General features: G+C 34.9%; 1 protein-coding gene across 17 annotated transcripts in view; it reads right to left on the bottom strand.

Moving 5' to 3' along the window:
* MEF2C (myocyte enhancer factor 2C) overlaps nucleotides 1-20,494 on the bottom strand; it is a 118,291-nt gene that overhangs the window by 46,058 nt on the left and 51,739 nt on the right. For all 17 annotated transcript variants that reach the window (XM_032744473.3, XM_041711367.2, XM_032744469.3 and 14 more), the window contains one exon: nucleotides 16,132-16,335. In XM_032744473.3, coding sequence (XP_032600364.1) covers nucleotides 16,132-16,335 — 204 coding nt within the window. The remainder of the gene's footprint in view (nucleotides 1-16,131; nucleotides 16,336-20,494) is intronic.

Here is a 20,494-nt window from a genome sequence, read left to right as displayed (position 1 = left end):
GTATAAATGACTGCAGAAAAAATTAACTATTTTAAAAGTAGCTGGTGTTTATCCATTATATAAAGGGGAACCTTTAATACTGAATGCCGTATTCAAAATAATTTAAATGTGAAATACAGACCTTGAGAAATAGCTTTACAGATTCTTTCATCACAAAACCTATTATGAGAAAGAATGACAGCTGATAGGAATTATTCTTTGCATACAGTTGGAGCATTATTTATGCTTTAAAAGATACATAAGAGATTCTGAAATGATATCTTTAAGGACTGCTTCATACATTATTAAAATGCAACCATCCTGGGAAGAATATATTGCCAACTTGTGTTGCTTTGCTAGTCACTGAAGTTTTCAGGAGCAGAAATGATGAGTTCCTCAGACAAATAACAGTGTAGCATATGATATAAGTTAGTTTGGATGCAATTTTACCTAGATTATGAGACAAACACCTTCACTCTCAGCCATGGGGCAAGGGAACCTCTGATGACCACAGTATTTTGCTTTCCTGTTTCATCTGAAACAGAACACTTCCAGCAGCACTGAACTCTGCAGTACTGACTCAGAAATTGTCAACCAGTGAGGAAAGAATGCCACTTCCTTCAGCATCTGGGCTTTCTTTGGAGGTCTCCCATAAAAATCTTGAACGAATCAATGTTCTGAACAGGCTTGTTTTTCCTCTCAGAAACAGAACGTTTATTTTACAGTAGATCAAATGACAGGGTATTACAAAAGATAAAAAGTACCAGTATTACAATGAGCAAATGTTTCTTCTATAGGAAATAGAACATTTCCTTCTATTTTCACACTACTATTACTACTTATCCATTGCAAAGGATATATTTTTCAAAACAATATATTTTTCAAATATATATTTGAAAAAAGCAATGTATTTTTCAAAAATGGTGAATTACAACAGAGGCTAGATCCCTGAAACTCTAGCTTCCTGTTTCTCTGCAGCATGGAGGCCTTAAATAGCACAAAGCAACAACCATCAACTGAGTTTTCTGATGAGACAGCTGTCACCAAGGAGAAGGAGATGGAAGGATCTTCAATAAGTTAGAGAAAACAAGTTACAGAATTTGACAATCCAAATTGGCCCATGATTTTAACTACGGAAACATATAACTCAAATGATGCAGAATTTAAGATTTTTCTTTTTCCCTGTATGTAAGTTCTGCTATTTACCAGAAACATCCGTGCAAATTTTATCTCTCTTTAAACAGTTGCTAAAATCTCTAGACTGTGTATTTGTCAGCTTACCGAAGTCTCATCTGCAAGAAACAAAGAACTGGATTTTGTTTTCCCATGGAAAATACTACAGGAGTGGTAAGATGCAGACAGAAAGTTTACAACCTGAAATTTGCAGGTCAAATCAACTAAACACTAGCTATAAAAAGGAGTGAGAAAGTGCAGTCAGGAGTATGGAGAAGCTTGATGAGACTCCAGAACTGGATGATTACCTTCAAAAGTTGGTCCTTCAGGCATAACTTCTTTAAAAGTCATACTGCTCCTATCCCTCTGCTCTTCCTTTGAGATTAGTAAGCACTTCTCTCAAAAGGAGAGAATCAGATATAACTAAGTTATAAAAAAAATTGTAAGATTCTGAAAAGCTTTTTGATAATTTTCAGTCAAGGAAATTCTGAATTTCTATTACAGCAAACTGTGCCATAATGGAGGGAGAAGCCTCTTTATATGAAATTATCCAAGGGTTAAGCTGTATAGCCGAAGTAGATGCAGTTAAACTCTCACTTCTTTTACTGACTTCCTGCTTTGGGCTTTGTTAACTCACCTTTCTATAGTTTTCCCTCTATAAAAAGGTGAATGACCACCACCATAATTGGGGTGCTATAAGAAGGAAAACCCAAAGCAAGTTGTAACATAGTCAGAAGTATAAACTTGGTATAAAGAAACAGATTGACTTTCACATACACCTGCAAAATGTGGCTTTACATGCTGCGGAAGCTGTTAAATTAACATGATGGTCAGTTTCCCAAGTTCTCCTTGGGAAAGAAGGAAGCATAAGAAACAGAGCAGCATTTAATTCTTATCACTGCTAGAGAAAAGAGGTATGTCAGAGGCAGACCCAAGATCTAGTGAGAAATGGCCAGGACATAGTTTACGGGGAGGGGAGGGAAGGGGAGGGGAGGGAAGGGGAGGGGAGGGGAGGGGAGGGGAGGGGAAGGGAGGGGAGGGGAAGGGAAAGGGAAGGGAAGGGAAAGGGAAGGGAAGGGAAAGGGAAGGGAAGGGAAAGGGAAGGGAAGGGAAAGGGAAGGGAAGGGAAAGGGAAGGGAAGGGAAAGGGAAGGGAAGGGAAAGGGAAGGGAAAGGGAAGGGAAAGGGAAGGGAAGGGAAGGGAAGGGAAGGGAAGGGAAGGGAAGGGAAGGGAAGGGAAGGGAAGGGAAGGGAAGGGAAGGGAAGGGAAGGGAAGGGAAGGGAAGGGAAGGGAAGGGAAGGGAAGGGAAGGGAAGGGAAGGGAAGGGAAGGGAAGGGAAGGGAAGGGAAGGGAAGGGAAGGGAAGGGAAGGGAAGGGAAGGGAAGGGAAGGGAAGGGAAGGGAAGGGAAGGGAAGGGAAGGGAAGGGAAGGGAAGGGAAGGGAAGGGAAGGGAAGGGAAGGGAAGGGAGGGGAAGGGGAAGGGGAAGGGGAAGGGGAAGGGGAAGGGGAAGGGGAAGGGGAAGGGGAAGGGGAAGGGGAAGGGGAAGGGGAAGGGGAAGGGGAAGGGGAAGGGGAAGGGGAAGGGGAAGGGGAAGGGGAAGGGGAAGGGGAAGGGGAAGGGGAAGGGGAAGGGGAAGGGGAAGGGGAAGGGGAAGGGGAAGGGGAAGGGGAAGGGACAGGTCCTTCCTAACTGTTCAAGGGTTCTTCTAGTGCAGCCAGTTAGGAAGAAACCCCACCTCTTCCTGCCCCCAGCTTGAAAGTTTTAAATTAAGATGTCTCCAGGACAGTGAAATGACAGCACTTCTTTCTAAGCTTCCTGGGAACAGAAGCAATTTTTAAAGTGTCAAGATAGGAAAATGGTAAATGAGCAATGTTCTTTCTTGCTATGAGCTTATACTGAAACCATAAAGAGCAGTCCACACCCTGCTGTAATTGCCTTGTTGCAAAGAAGGGCCTTGTGACAGGAAAGGGCTATGGAATAGATCCACTAAATGGTTTAGGGACATAAAAAGCTCAATTTGGCAATACCTACTGTTAAGGCACCTGAGCGTCACAGTGCAATTTGTAGTGTGCTAGGATCTGAGGCATGGGAAGATTTTTGTGCTACAGAACAGGATCCAAACCGAGAAGTATGTGACAGAATTGTGAACGACCCAGACCAAGCAAGTGGGTTTTCAAAAATCCTATCCTTCATCAGAAGCATCAGATGCTTAGCCAAGGCTACAGAGATGCCTTCACCCACATTGCTGCTGGGTATTCAGGTATTGACTGAAGCATACTGTCTCCTCCTACAGGCAACTTTTCAAAGAACTGAAGATGACTCACTCTTCTCTTAAGAAAACTTTTCTGTTCCTGACTTTTTCTATATAACAACTAGTGGTTAATAACATGCTAACTGGAGACACGGGTTCTATTTCTTCTTTGATCTGAATAGGCTCAAACCTATTGCTCCCCATATTCCTAGAAGGGATAGAATGACTCAGCTTCCTACACTCTAGACAGTTCTAGATAGTTAAACATATATATAAAATTCACTGTAATATTTTGCCTTTTAGCATAACAGCATTTTTATAACAGCATTTTTGTTTGAGGAAAACCTTCTGAAATTATTTGGGGCTGGGGAAGACTGCCAACTTTCACCCACATTGGGTCAATACTTGTTAGGCATAGTACAGGCCACTAGTAATGTACAAGGTCAAATAAGAGATTGCCCACAATGCTCCAGATGAGGTTTTTGGACAAATGACAGTCGTCATATTTTAAGGCAAGTTTAGATACTTCTGCAAAACATATTCAGATAGAGGATGGAAAGTACTGAGCAAATTATGAGCTTTTGTTCATGAGTTAAACAATATATGTAGGTCATGAAAATTTACATCTAGGGTAGCAAGCTCCTTTTCAGGCAGTTTACAGAAATGTAGCTTGGATGCTAAGGCACTGGTACCTGCCAGAAGGAACCCATAAAGCTTCCATTTTACTGATATATGTTAATACAGGTTAGAAGCTTGTAATAACCAATCCTCGGATTATAAAAATGAAAGGCAATTCTTATGTTTTTTCACTTTTCACGTTACAGTCAAGGTTATGTTGCAGGAAGCGAAATATTCTTTAAGTGAGACATTCCATTTGGTACTGCTTCTCTGTCAAGATCTTGATCTCTTTTGAACCAACCTCTAGCAGCTGTGTTGTTAAACCTACTTTTATTGACTCTTCTATAATATGCTTTATTTGAAGAGCCTGTGTGCAATAACACTTCATAAAAAAAAGACCTTTTACTTAAACAACCCAAGTAAAGCGCATGATAATTTATATAATTCTGCACTATAATTGTCTATAGATCATAGACAATGATATAAATAAATTAGTTTGAGACTTTTTAAAATCCAAGCATATCCAATGTATCACAGATTTTTACCTTTTATGTTCCTGTCTATCACAGAAATAATTAACTGTTTAGAATATACATCATGCAACTTCTTTTAATAGCTTTTACTTCTCCAATAATGGCAGCCATATAGATAAATATCCATGGCTAAACTAAGAAGGGAAAACACAACCATCTAAAGTTTTGGATTTAGAGGTTCCTGCATAAAGAAAATGTTGACTGAAGCTGTTTTAATGGACCTTTTCTAATGCAATGGAAAATGATTATTTAAGATTTAACAACATTTAACAGCTCTGGAATATGGATATTGATTCAGAGACGATTATAGACTTTTGAATATTAAAAATGTAGAACAACAAAGCATATGTATTTGAGGTTTTATAGCCCTTCAAATTTGGTAACTAACATTAATTTCATTTGTCTTATATAGAAAGACACATAGAGGTCTCTCTGAATGGGGTCTAATCAATATGAAGTACATAACACATAGAGGATGGATACAAATTTTATAGTATGCAAATGAATAATTAATTTATACCTTACTGTAACAAGGAAGAAAAGTCAGCATATTTTGAAGTTTAACAGAACTTTTGCCAGAGCTATGAAAACTGTGGAAAGCCATTTCACAAAGATAGTGTTAATTGTGTACATTCTAGGGAAGGAGAGGTATGCAGGTATTTTGCTTCATGCAAATCACATGGGTAAGGTGTTCCAGCCTGAGCAGAACATTTAAGATGTTGTCTCCCTAGCAGAAGAATAAAGCAGACAAAAACCCAGGATTAGACTGACTTTTGATCCCTATCCTCTTTGGTGATGAAGTTCCTCTTGCAGAGTGCTGTTGTTTCTCAGGGAATTCACAACTCTGTGGCAGGGAGTTTTACTTCTGAATATAGCTATAAATGCTACTCATGGTATGAACTATTGAGGCCCCAGCTCTGTCACCCTTACTGACAGTGGGACTGAATCAGAAAAAGAGCCACGATTCTGCAGAGATTTGCAGAAGCATTCCATTTTCTTCTTGCAAGAAATTTTGGTGTCTGAAAGGTGACTGCCATAACTCTTTCATAAATAAGTCATATTTTCAGAAATAAGAACTATTCTAGTATTGCTTACTACAAGAGGCAGGATCCATAGAAAATTTTGTCTGTGTTAGAAACAGTAACAAAGCAGATGTGAATTTCGTCAGAATGCTCACGTTGACATCTCTAGGCTTTAATCAGGGACCTAATAAAACCTGAATAATGGGCCTTGAATAGGAGAATTTTTTGGCTTTTAATACCCTAAGGCTCTTTTAACCCTATGAGCGGTAGCTTAGAGCCCACATCTGGAAACATTTGTATATCAAAAAAAACCTTATTGGTGTGTAAGCATATGAAGAACCATGCATCACGTAACTGATTTTGCTAGAAACTCAGCATTGCATAATCTTCAACACTGATTTAACAAAGAATAATCAAGAGCTTATGGGAACCCAATGAAACAAAAAGTCTTGTGGGGAAAAGAGGGCAAGGTCAGTAATTTGTATTAAAGATAGTTGTGAGGTAAAAGAATATATTGTATTTTTACATTTGTCATTATCACTACTGCGTACAAATCTGGGTAAATAAGCATATTTTGTATTTACGTTACAAAGCAGGGATATTTCAATGATGAAAATTAAAAATGGGTTTGATCACAAAAGCCTTTGTGTCTGGAACACAGCCATAAGTAGCTCACTATCTAGGTTGAAAATGGTAATGCAGGGTAGTGTGTCCTATTTTTCTGTGCTTGAAGTTACAATGGTAGAATTCAGCCTTGGTAGTTACTAATACATGACACAGACACAATAACACCCTGTGTACTGCATAAAGGAATCGCTTGTGGCCTGCCTCCATTACAAAGAGCAGAGGGGGCCAACATGCAAGAAGACAAAATGCTTTACAAGGGGGAGGGAGACCAGAAGAGTTGATGTACCCAAATACAAGGACCTTGATTCTTTTTGGAGTGATTTAAGTCCCTTTCCATCAATTATAGTCCTTTGTCTCCAGAATCTTATCACAGCAGCATTACAGGAACCGAACAAAACAATACTCAGGCTCAAATAACCCTGGGAACTGCAATGACATTTCCACACCCTGTTGCTGTGTTTGACTAGGCTACTCAGGTTAAAAAAAAACAACCAAAAACAAAATGCAAAAAACTCTGTCCAGAACAACAACACACATTTTTACTTTAAATAACTCAAACATGCTTGGCCCTTCCTGGTGTTTCTTCTGCTCTGTAGTACTACTGATATCTCACACTGCAATACTACCATGGATATGAAAAACTGCAATGCAGAAGAAGATTGACTTTTCATGTGAAAAGTTCCCACTTTGCAGGCTTCTCAACAGGTTTATTTTTGAGTAAATTAGATCCTGCCCTTTTCTATTCCAATCTTCCACAGCCTTTTGGTGAAATTTGAGTTTCAGAACAATTATAGATCAAAAAACATATATATCTGCAGAAATACTCTGCAACAAAGATTTGATTTTTCAGTGAAATAAATAATGTCTACCAATTAATTTTTACTGCTCTGAATCAGAGCAATACATTTTTCTTTCTTACTGATATGTGAAGTTTTGAGGGTACATGAAATAATTGAAAGGCATGTATTTGTTTCATTCATTCATGCTAGATATGTGACATTTCATGGTAATTCTTGACAGCACACTGCAGTCATTGCTTGTCTTAAAATAAATTAAAAAACATGTGGAAAGGAAAAAAAATGGACCTTAGGAAAGTCAGCTGTTTTTGACAGTAAGTTAGTTTTTGTGAAACAAAGCCTTGTATTTCAGAAAGTGTTTATGATCCATGAGGAAGAAAAAGTATATCCTGGGCTAAAATGTTTTTTGGCACCTTGGAGTCTGAAGAGAGCAAGTCAGGCCTGTGGTTTTTTGAGGGCACTTTATCATCGCCTGCATTCTCAGAGGGATCTGTGAATGAATAGAGCTGGATTACTCACCCTTCTATTCCACGCCTATTCCTCTCCATTTTCCTTGGCAAGACTGAGTGGCAAGCTATTTTTAGTGAGACAGTGTTCTATTTTTAGTCAAATAGCAGTTAAGGGACATCGTTAGGAAAAAATTTAAAAAAAGAACAACACAGGGAGGAGGGAATGAGGTTTCCCATCTCATATTGTGAAGCAAGCCCTTCAACCTGTAACTTCAGGCATTTCAGCTGCTTCCAATCTTGGAAAAATAAAGAAAATTCAGAGTTCAGGGATTTAAAAATAAACCTACCCTCTGGCAAACAGACCAAAATACAACAAGCTGTTACTATGTGAGACAGTGATTACAAAAGCAAAGAATGTTCCTCAGTGACTAGATTGGAATAAAATTTTGGAGCTATTAAGGTCTGAGAATGTTACACAGTCATCTAAGATATTTCCAGCTCCTTAGCCAGATATAAAATATTTTGGGGAAAGAAAGAGTGATATGTGAAGTAGACCTTGTTCTAAGAATACAGCTTTAAGATTCCAGTTTGGCAAAAAAAAGGAAGAATGGAAAATTTGAAACATTATTATATTCTGAACATATTTTTCACTTCCATCATTTCAGCATTTTTGCAACAATTCATAAAAAAATTTATTAAGTCATTAATATATTATAAAAATATTACAAAACAACAAAAGAAGAAATAAAAACCAAAATTACATGAGCCTCAAAAATGTTAAAACATGATGTCCAGATCACTCCCTAAATACACTCAAAAGAAGCCTGTCATGTACCATGTGCTTCAGAATAATTAACTTTGGATCCATTTTATTTTTTTCTGTCCCTTCTCTCTTCTTCCACATTTGGAAAAGCAGCTCATAGGTGAGTGGCTTTTCTTTCATTTAGCATTACAAGCTATGTTTCCTGTTAACCAAATCCTTGACGAAATAAATCCTAATGAAAAATTTTCTGATTCTTTCGAGATAAATCAAAATGAAAAAATTAATTGTGCAACATTACTGTTGCCACATTTTTTCACACACTGAATTAATTTTAACCCTCTGCTTTTCTTCTTCTAGACTGCATAGCAACTGAAGTCTCTGGCTTATTAAATGCAGAGGAACAAGGAGATGCAGAATTATCAAGGAGAGCTTGAAAATAGCCTGGGAGTATGAAGAGTCAAAAATCTCATGAGGATAAGTGGGAGGAAGGGAATAAAATGCAACCTAATCAGTGCAGTAGAAGGACTACTTAGGACACTCTCAGTGACTGGAACAGCAGTTCCATTGAAGGACTACTTTGGATAAAATAGAATTGTCATACACAGTTTCCTAGCTTTGAAGTTTTTCTTGTGGTCTTATAAGATCTACTATTTACATGAATCCCAAATTTGTGGAATAATAAGATTGGATAAGAATGTCAGCTTTTGTTTAGAATAGATTTATTTCTAAAGCAGTTACTTAAAAAAATGAAATCAAGATGGATAAAATGTACAGACTTGTAAAACTTTTGAAAACAAGATATTTTTCTCTCTGAGATTTTTTAACCAGGCATGCTTGGGAAAAACAGAAAAAACTCACACGAGGACATTAATTTACAAACACATTTTTCAAAGGCTCAGTACTTAATTGGCAAACAAAGACCAAAGGAAAAAATGCTGAAGATCTTGCATTCAGTCCTTTGGTTTTGTCATACATTATGTTGGCAATAATGTTTGTGTTTGTATTTTCTAAAAATGAAAATGGACACAGGCATTTAAAAAGCCTAAATAGTCACCCAAAGGAAATTTTCGGCCTTTGATGGCTCTTTTCAAATGTCTGTCCTGTGAAAGTGGTACCACTAGCTATTTTTTTAACAACTGGTCTTCAACCAATTTACGAAGGAAATCAATAATGTTATCCCCATTTCACAGATAGTGAAACTGAAGCATTAAGAGGAATGTGACTTACACAAGGTCACAAAACAGTATCTGGCAAAGCTATTAATAAAACCGAAGTCTCATGAGTTCTAGTCCAGGGCAGTATCCAATACACTGTACTGTCTTTAGATCACCCTGAATAACCTTTCTTACATACAGGCTTACTTTCCATACTGTCCCAGATCTTCAGCCCACAGTAGCTGAAAGAAATCCCCTGATTTCAGCAGCTCAAGAGCTGACTTTATGTGTATTTCACAGCTTGTTTATATGCAATATTATGTTACAATGACAAGAGAAGAAAATACACTTATTACATTTAAACAAGCTACAACAGTTGCCTTACTTTTCCTAAAAAGAGAACATTTCAAGATTGTATGGGCTTATTTACTATGAATATACAGATAAGCGTCTTAATTGATATGAAGAGGCTTTTAGAATCTAATTAACCTTCTAGCTAGTCATTAGCTCTATGACCTTTAGAGATAATTGACAGAAGAAAACTTCTTTTCTCTTTATCCCATTCAGTACTTCCACATCAAGTGACTAAACCTAATGTGCAATAGAACCCACAGCACATCTGTAAGGATTGATGGGATAATATGCAGAAAGACCAGGAGCAAAACAGGACCATTGCATTCCTCTCTGGCACAAATACTGCCCATGGCCACCTGACTGCCATTCTCACCAACTTCAACCTTCTACTGTGCTAAAGCTGTACTAAGTTTTAACTCATGTCCCTCAAGTAGATTTAAAATTGAACAATAGACCATGCCAACAAAAGTATGCCAATTAACACGTGGCTAGCCATACTAAAAGCAACTGGATTTTCAGTTTAAACTTGCTTTTCTACAAATCTGTAGAAGACTGAATTGCCATCACTAATTGAATGTTTTTATCAGACACATTTTTTTTTATTTTCAGTGTAACAATGTTTTTTTTAGCCCACAAAAAAGCACACAATAAAAAGAATCTGAATTCCACTGCCTTATAGGTTTTGGTATTACTTTATTCCTTGCTATCTTAACGTTAAGGTCTTTGAAGATTGTGTGTTGTAAAACACAAAGGATGAGCAATCTGCAGGGTGAATTTCACATGTTCAGAACCTCACTTCTTCCTTTTAGAGGAAAATGCAACTGCGAATGGCATACATTTCTTCTACCATGTTAAGACTGTTCTCCCTCACCAAATACAGAAGTCTACCGGAAAGGAGAAAATACTCTGTGGAGGGTCAATTCACCAACAGTTACTAGAGGATGAACATGTGTGCAAAACAAATTAAAAGGACAACACTAGATGCTCATTATCCATAAAAAATAATCTATAATATATAAACTAAAACTGTGACATATTATTGCAAATTATAACTACTTATATTTGGGTTTTTTGTTGTTGCTTTTTTGTTGGTTTTTTTTGCTTGTTTGTTTTTGGTTTTTTTTCTTTTGTTTTACCCTGGGAAACCTGCAACACCATCACAATGTCTCTAAAATAACTTACTCCCTAGAATACTTCAGATTAATTCTTGATTAAATCTTCACTATCACAAAAAGCAAGAGTTTACCCAATCCAAGTTTTCCAAACTTAACTAATGAAAAAGAGGAAGCAAAAGAGGATGGAGGACCGCCAAGTTTAATGGAAAATCAATCCCTAACAGAGTAAGATAGTGTATAGATGAAAAGTCAAATGAGGTTAAGGTTTTATTAAAGCAGAAAGATATACCAGTATATTGCAGGAGCTGGTATTTTTCTATATGTAAAAATCCATGTTGAGGACCATAAAATCTTTCTAACACTTGATTAAAAAAAAAAAAAAAAAAAAAGAGAGAGAGAGAGACAGAGAGAGAGAAATAAAGAAGTTGAAGACGTGTACCAGAAAAAAAAAATAAATCAAAAAACAGGTAATAAGAGATATTTCAAACAAGACACTGAGCTCACGGAAGAATTTTTTGTAAGGTAATGAGGTAATGGAGACCTGCAAAGATCACACTGATGTCTGTGCATGCATACAAATTAGCAGTTTTATGCAGTGAACTTCACAAAATTAAGATACTTGGTGGATGATTAGCATTTATAACACAGAACCTCAGTTAGCAAAGAGAAAGATGAATGAAGTCAGTGGTTTGCTTTTTTCTTAGTGATTAGTGGTATGGTAAGGGGAACTGAGGAGATGGATGAATGTTTGCCTGAAAATGGAAGATAGGGATGAATTTGAAAGGGCTGACCTAGCAAGGAAACTTGAACTAAAGGTAGTGACCACTGAATCAGCAGATGAAGAGAAGTCAGGTGGAGAAAGAGCAGCAGGGTCAAATAAACGGATGGATTGAGGGTTTAAAAAGAGCTGAAAGTTAAAGCAGTGGGTGATTTGTGGAAGAATGTTTTATGTGCACACAGAGCAAGGGTCAGAATATTAAACTGAGTATACCAGAAACTGAATCAAAACCAAGAGTTAGTGAAAACTACTAGAGGTCTTCTAAAGCTAAGACAGTAGCTGATGCTTTGACATGAAAGAAATGAGAATTAAAAAGGGACAATGAGAGAGAAAACAGGCAGGAGGTTTCACCTTAAATCAGCAAAGACTTGATGGCTTAGATGAAGAATTACAACAGATTTCTGTAGCATAGTTAGACTTTTAATTATATTTGCAACAAAATTTTCCCCAGATTCCTGCTCTGAAATCTGTACCCTTCCATTTAAGGCTGAGGTCCTTCCTGAACTCCTAAGTAGTGAGCTTACAGTGTTGCAGAACTGGATTATTGTTAATCACAGCAGTGAGCTATCACTAACATAAGTTGTGATACATCCACTTCTGTTTTATAGAAAGAAGAAAAGGATCTGGCCTCATTTCTAATAAATCCAAAGAATACTTAATGTATTGACTGTACTTGACTTTGTAAAATGCTGACGTTTTTTTCTTCCCTACTTCCAAAAGTAAGTTATTGCATAGTCTTATACAATTATGCTGGATATATTATTGTTGGAACTTACGCACACACTTGGAGGTTAGCATAAAGATGAAATGTTATATTTCTCCTTTGTGTTAAGTGAATTCACCAGAGTTTCTGCTGTTCCTTAAAAGATTTACTAAATCCAGCAATTAATGCTCAATTTTTAACAGGAGGTAAATTGAATGAATGACTGTGGTATGAATAGTTTGGGTGAGGGCATAATGGCTTCAAATTTAAGAATCCAGTTAATGCTAAACAGAAGTTTCAGAATATACCTTGTTTTGTTTGGTTGATTTTGTTTTGTTGGCTTTTTTTGTTTGGTTTGTTTGTTTCCCAGAATTAATGCATATCTCCATGCACAATAACTGTCACGGTTGCTTGGAATGGATAAATGTGAGTGTAGAAAGCATCTATTTTCTCCTTCATGAGTACATATTGACCTTTACTTGCCCATGTATGTTGTAGGCATATTTACTGGGTCTTAACTGAAACACATTCACCTGGTAGACAATTTTGGTGACATAAAGAACTCAGATATATCAAATAGCACGTTAATCAACTTTGTTTTGATGAAGCAACTGGAAACGTCATCTCAGTTATATTTATTGCATGCAAATAAAATTTATACATATGTAAAGAAAGTAAGAGTTCTTTTAAATCATTAAGCAAGAAAACCTCAAAGAATAGCAGTAACTGGCCTTTACAATTCTCTATTAGCGTTCCATTTTTTTTCAAGATAGATTTATTGATATCATATACCTCTAAATTGGGTGGAACCAATTTTCTGTTAAAAAGCAGTGTGATGTTTGTTAGATATATGACTGTGTTTTCTTCTTTACTTGTTACTTTAAGTAACAAGTTATGGCCTGAAGACTCACTTTTTCATAAATGCTTAATATAATTAATCCCACTAATTATATTGAAAACCTTTGCTTAATAAAGTTAACTGGTTTAGCCAGATCTACAAGAAAAGTTATGTAATTTTGGTATTTGAATAACAGTGGTTTAACTTAAAAGTAATTAACTACATATTAGAGAGCTGTTCTTTTAATTTTCTTTGAATATAGTAGTTCAAATAACTTACACCATATTTTAATGACAGATAAAACAGTTCTACCACAACTTAAAAGTAACTAAATAGTTAATATTAATGCTGAATGTGAACAGAAATTGGATACTAAATTGAAGACCTTTATATAGTCATGATTTTATTTCAAATTTTCATAGATCTGCCTAAAAAATACGGTGCAGAAATCTAAGAGCAGAGCTATGGCCATATCATCTGCTGAAAATGTAGTTATTGAATAGACATTTAGTTTAAAATGCTCAGATTTAATAATATTGGCTAATTCTCAGCAGCTGTTGGTTGCTCTGGAAGACAAGATTAAAAACTTTTATGTGTGGAATCTAGCTGCCTGAAATAGAAAAGAAGATGGACTCCTTACAAGGAAAATATGTGTAAAGTGTAATTGATCCAATTAATGGATCAATTAAAATGCTTAAATGTGTGGCATATTTTTATCCTGTACCTGAAAATATACCCAAACTGCACTAAGAGTCAAGCTATTTATCAAAGCTCTCTCCTCCACTGTACTTGTAACTGTGATGTTCATTATCCATTAAAGGCATTGGAATAATATGGAATTCTAGTTCAAAACCTACGCGCTGGAGAAAGACTCCTTGGATTCTTAAACTGTGCCAGTACTGATATGGTTTAAATATTTTATGTTACAGGCAGAACATAGAAAAATGTAACAGAAAATCAAACTGAGAGCTGATAGAGCATTCATTTAATTTGGCCTTTTATGTCTATTGTTCAATTTAAATAACATTTTTTTTCAATTTTTATATTCCTTTCAGAAAAGAGAAAAGAGTTGCCCACCAAATCTTGGGTATAGACAGATAATACACATCTGTATGCAAAACTGCTGATCAACCTATCCAAATTGGCCCACTGTTTATGCAGAAAGGGATTTTGCTGGTGCAGTGAATTCTCTTTCTGAAAATTTCAACATTATTTTTAATTTTAAGTTTTCACTTAGGATTCTTGGAAAACCATTGTCCTTATGATAAGAAGTATTCATTCATTGTAAAGCAAGCAATAAATCCCCAACTGTATTTCCACCTATTTCCACAAAAAAGCCTGTAGGAAAAAGAAAAGATATCATAGGAAACTCTTCTGCTAAGGATATTCTGGCTGTTCACCACTAAAAGAGGACAGGACTTTATTCTGGGCATAGACTTTGAATTCTTTTGGGCTTCCCAGATCTGGGTGACAGGAAAAGCTTCATGCCCATACAAAGATCTGAAGTAAGAGAGGAAAAGAAAGGATGGAGAGGAGGAAGAAATTATGCGCTTTCCTCCTAGTCTTAACTCATATAAATTTTTTTGCTGTCAGAACCTCTCCCTCTTCTAATGAGGACAGAATCTGGGGGAAATAAGGAGGGAAGCAAAAGAGTAACTTCCTAGATACTGACATAAGGATAGAAAGACAAGTGATATATATTCCTGTGTACAGTCTTTGCCCATCTAAGGTGGTGTGACCGTGACTCTGTAACAAGTATAAAAATCTTAATTATACAGAACTTTGTATCCTTTTAAATATTTTATGTATAAATAATTCACTATCTTACATTGCTAGTCTCAAAAACTTGACTAACCCTGGTGAAGATTCCAAAAGTATCAAAGTTGTATTTCAGACAATATCAAGATCATTCAAAAGTCTGAAACTAACTTTATAAATATCTGGAGTAAACTAAGTATATACATCAACATATTCAGAAGTACATTTTCACTGACCCTTAAGATATGTCATCATCCTTCTATTATGTTTTAAATTGATACCATTATCATCATGCACTTTAAAAACAGAAATTCTATAGGTCACATAACTCATGTTTTAGATATCTGTCTAAGATATGAGTGCTTTGTTAATAACAACAAGATCATTGAAGGCTTCATGTATTTTGCATAGCTTGAATCCAAATGGGATTGAGAAGTAAACTGAATTTTCTACAAATATTAGAAGCTTAAATTTTAAAATTTTAAATTTAAATTAATAATTTTTAGTGATTGCAAATAAAAACCTGCTCCTTATAATTAAAAAAGAAACAGTGTTTCTAGCATTCTGACACTATGTCAGTGATACTGTGACTATTAATATTATAGTAACAATATTCTGTGCGAATAGCTGATATATTTTTACTGTGCAGATTGTCAATCAACTTTTCTTTTGCATTTTATTAGACACCCTCTGTAAAAATCAAAAAGGTAAAAAAAGCAGTCAAATTCCACCAACAAATGTTTCTAAATCTTCTTCCACATCTTTTACAATGTATTCTTAATGCCTCCTGGATAGACATCATTATAACCTTTTGATTGTGGAGACAATCCTCCTGGATAGACAATATTATAACTTTTTGATTATGGAGACAAAGTACGCAATGTCTTCTGGAGAGCCTGTCCCTGGAAGAGACTAGGAGACAAGCAGGAGATTCAGCTGGTAGGTAGTGGTCAAGGCATGGAGAGGATTAATGCAACAAAGGGACAAAGCAGCACAGAAACCTGGAAAATAGGGAGCAAAAATCCCTTTGCAGAAGCTTCTGCAAGACTCGGATAAAACTGCTCACAAAAGATGTGGATTTCCTGCAGCTTTGGCTTTGTCACCTCCAATGCTCAAGCCAATACACCACTGTCTTGTTCTGCTCTTCTGCTGCTACATCACTTGAAGGTATAATCTACTTGGAGCACCTCAATCTCAGAGCAAAACAGAAAGTCTTACCTCAACAATATCTGAATTTGTTCGACTCTCATGTGGCTCATTATACTCCGTGTATTTCAGCAACACTTTGTCCATATCCGTGCTGGCATACTGGAACAGTTTGTTGGTGCTGTTGAAGATGATTAGAGCAATCTCACAGTCACACAGAACACTAAGCTCATAAGCCTTCTTCATTAACCCAAATTTCCTCTTCGTAAAAGTCACCTGGAAAGAAAAGCAAAAAAGGTCCATCAGAAATCCACAAGTTGCTCTCTGTAGTCTTTCTCCTTTTTTCTGAACTATAATGTCCGACTGCTTTGTCTTTAAATTGAACATGCTCAGAAGACAAATCAATAAACATAAAAGAGCTCCAAAAAAGGATATATATGCATGGTTGTATGTATTTCATTGCATGAAACTTGAGATACAGGTAAGGACCATGGGGTATTTTCATTTACTGGTGCTATGAAGTGTTGATGCTGCAACACTAACTTTTAAATTCAGATGTCTTTTAGACGGCATACATCTTTCCTATCAACATTCGCAAAATGCACGCCAGATGAGCAGCTGTAAATACTTTGAAAAAGTGCAGTCAATTCTGATTTTTTTATTCTGATAGCAATTGACTTTGATTTCAAGACCTCCAACTCCTGCTACCTTTGAAGAAAAAAAGTTATTTAAAAAGCATTTAAGTATTGCAAAAGAGATATATTGCTCATATAAACACACCCATGATACTTTTTAAGAAATATCTAGTGTCAAAAATGACACTCATGAGAAAAGAGAATTATAAAGCATGAAATAAGAAAATATCTGGTCAGCAGCCTTTGAAACAAAGTCTTTCCTGAACACTCACATATTTTATTTTATATTTTATTTTATCATATTTTATTTCATTTCAAGCCATATGCTTAGGAGTATGTTATGGCATTTTTAGTACAAAGGGCTTTAGGTCATATTATATAGGAAAGAAATAGGGATGTGCTTGTAAGTTCTCAGTAGGCCAGCTAATGCCCCTACATAATGCAAAATCCAGGCACTATGAAAATTATAATTATTCTCTTCAAAACCGTAATTTTCCATGGGGACTGTTTTGACAATGAAAGACCTGCACATCAAACAATTTTTTATCTGCTTTTCTGCACAAGGTTACAAGTTCCAGTAAGACATGTGCCATGAAACATAAAACTACTAAGTGTTATTTAAACTAATTGTATGGTTGAATTTTTCTCCTCTGTTTCTTCATATGTGCAATTTCTGTTACATATTTTTCATTGACAAGAATTTTTGAAATAAAAATAGTTTTGCTAAGCCTGTAGTTGAATTTAACACATGGTCAAGGTACTTGGTATGTCAAGGACAGGCACACAACCAAGTTTATAGGTCTGCCTGATTCTACATTTGCTGCTACCATCCCTTATATACCCATAAACAGTGACACCTCTGCACATTAATGCTAAGGCAAGAAGATTTGTCTGTGTGAGATTCATGTGGCTTCTGTTTTAACTTGTTACACTTCTTGTCACACTTCTTGTCACACTTCTTGTTACACTTGTCACAAGCTAATGCTAAGTGTAACCCCAGACTACCTTAAAATCCCAACATGTTAGGCCAAGGAAAATGTGACTTTCAAAGTATTGCTAATCCTTATTTGTTAGATTCTCTCAGAAAGATGAGGTTTTGTGCCCATACTGTGAATACTTATTCTCCCAAAGGAATACCAAATGTAATTCCTTTTATTTTAACTTCAATAATTTTAACTTCAGTCAACATACTGTTAAGAAAAAATTTATTCAATTTTAATTCAAAATTATTCAAGCATTTAAAAAAAACACATTCTACAGCACTAGTCTCACGTATGCGTAATTCACAGTTCTTTCTAAATTTGTTTATCATGACTTTTGATATTTGGAATGAATAATGAGATAGGTAACAAAACTTCACTCAAATTCTAAATAATAATAATAATAATAATAATAATAATAATAATAATAATAATAATAATAATAATAATAATAATAATAATAATATAATAATAACAATAATAATAATAATAATCTCCTTGTCTTCAAAATACTCCTTTAATGATTTCTCTGATTACAGAAAAATACAATGAAATGTTTGAATGATATATAAAAATATATAGTTATGCGTATATATATATATATATATATATATATATATATATATATATATATAAGCTCATTTTAGAAATAATTAGTGATACAGAAAATAAAATGTACTAATTCAAAATATTTTTCTGCATCTAATATGCCTTTCAGTCAACTTTTTGACCACAGTGCTGTAGTTGGAGTATCTCTGCATTTAGCACACTTTTCATTCAAGTCCACCCCAGTACAACAATAGCCTTAAAGCCAGTGTTTGTGTTTACTGTTAGGTAAAACTCCTTACTATTTTGAAAAACCACCTGGCTGTGCTGCACAGCAGATACTTAATTAATAATACTTATCACCAGAATGATACTGGTTAGAGTTATATTTTCTAGAAATATATTTTTGTGAAAAAACCCCACAAACCAGAACAATGAATAATATAGATCTTAATTTTCTCTTTCTTTAATATATAATCATAATTGCTCTGAATTAAAACCATGATATGGTTTTAATTTCTTGATCTTCTTATATTTTCTAAATTGACCAGATAATGACTTCTGTAACTGATAATTAATGAATTAAAGCCAATTGTGTCTACTTCTGTTTCACTACTTGTGATTTGGAATTTTAATTTTTGAATATGTAATTCATAGTGGTTTATCTTAACACATGCAAAATCCATATACATAGATGATATTTATTATATTTTTATAACAGTTTATAATAGAGAACTTTTCAAATGTATACTGAAATGTCATATCAGTGACTTCAGAAAAAATTACTAATATTCTTCAAGCCATTTAAAAAATAAAATTACCTTTTTGCATGCATTCTTCTATGTGGCTACATAAGGAAGATGAATACGCCATATGCCAAAATACTTTTGTGAGCAATATAAATAAACCAAATTTTTATTCCTTAACTTTATTTGTCCAATTTGTTCGCCATGTGCTATGTTAACCATTCTAGTCCACACTAAGAAATTTTAAAATTAAACACCATCTAACAAATATTCTCTAAGGTAGCAGATAATATTCTAGTATTGAAAAGGTTTTGTTGAGAGGTAAACATTGCATAAGTTATTTAAAACTTCTCTTTTGTCTAGTTGGTAGGCAATGTAGAATTTTCACTGAAAAATCTCTGATTATGCTTGAACTGACTTAGTGCTGAGAATCAACAAGACAGTCACATTGTCATGAACACAGAAACTGTAGCTACATCACCAAAAATTTCATGTGTTGATATAGTCTTGTAATTATAATTTGTGTTCAAAATACTCAGTAGTGTCATATAACAACTGACAATGTCAAGTTGTCATTGACATAAACAGTGCTAGTGACACTGAAGGAAAACATACAAAAAATGAGAAAATTCATCAACATATTTCAAATAAGATACCTCCAAAAATGCACACTCTTTAATATCTCTGTAACATTAATTTTTTCAGCAGCAAGAATCAAATCATTACATGTTATTTCCTGACAATATTAATGAACATATGCTTAATTATCCCTGCTAACTAAATCACTGCTAATTTGCAATTTTTCAGGTAAAAAAATCTACTTCTTTTTAGGAGAATGATAGGCAGTTTAGGAGGTCCTTTTGTGATAGAATACTTTATAATGACAGGGTGAAAATTATGAAAAATTAAAGTGGAGTGGAAGTGGAACAGATAGGAGGCCAATATTCAATGGTTTTAAAATCTTTTTAAGCATGTGTATATAAAACATGAGTTTTTTGACAATGATACAATTTTTAAATACTTGTTTGAGATGCTTGAATGTATTGTTTTATATATATTGCAAAAGAGCAGGGTGTGGAGATTACCAAAATTATTTCTGAATCCTACCAAAAATAACCTAATTTTATCTCTTTGCATTAACTCAAAATGCACTAGTCTTTTATGTTTGTCTTAAAACGATAGTTATTATACTGATTTAGTTACTTAAATGATATAAATTAGAAGGTACTGTCACTTTGTTGCAATTACAAATTCTTTCTTCTGTCTAAATTTTAATTTAGCTCTGGGATTTGTAAATGGGGATGCTCACAAGTGGAAATAGTGTTTCTTTAAGTAAATTCATAACAACAATTTTTTACTTCTTATAGATTTTAATATACCAGTAAAGAAGCAGAAGCATCCATAAATATTCTCATTTAATGAATACAACTTTAAGGATACATTATTTTTTGCCATGTGTGTCTTTTGATGGGAGTTGGTTTGGGATTAGTTTAGTTCAGTTCAGTTTAGTTTTAGTTTTAATTTGGGT

This window comes from Taeniopygia guttata, chromosome Z, assembly GCF_048771995.1.
Source record: "Taeniopygia guttata chromosome Z, bTaeGut7.mat, whole genome shotgun sequence".
Classification (NCBI taxonomy): Eukaryota; Metazoa; Chordata; class Aves; order Passeriformes; family Estrildidae; genus Taeniopygia; species Taeniopygia guttata.
The sequence above is the reverse complement of the archived record's forward strand: the minus strand, read 5'-3'. Positions and strand labels throughout refer to the sequence as shown.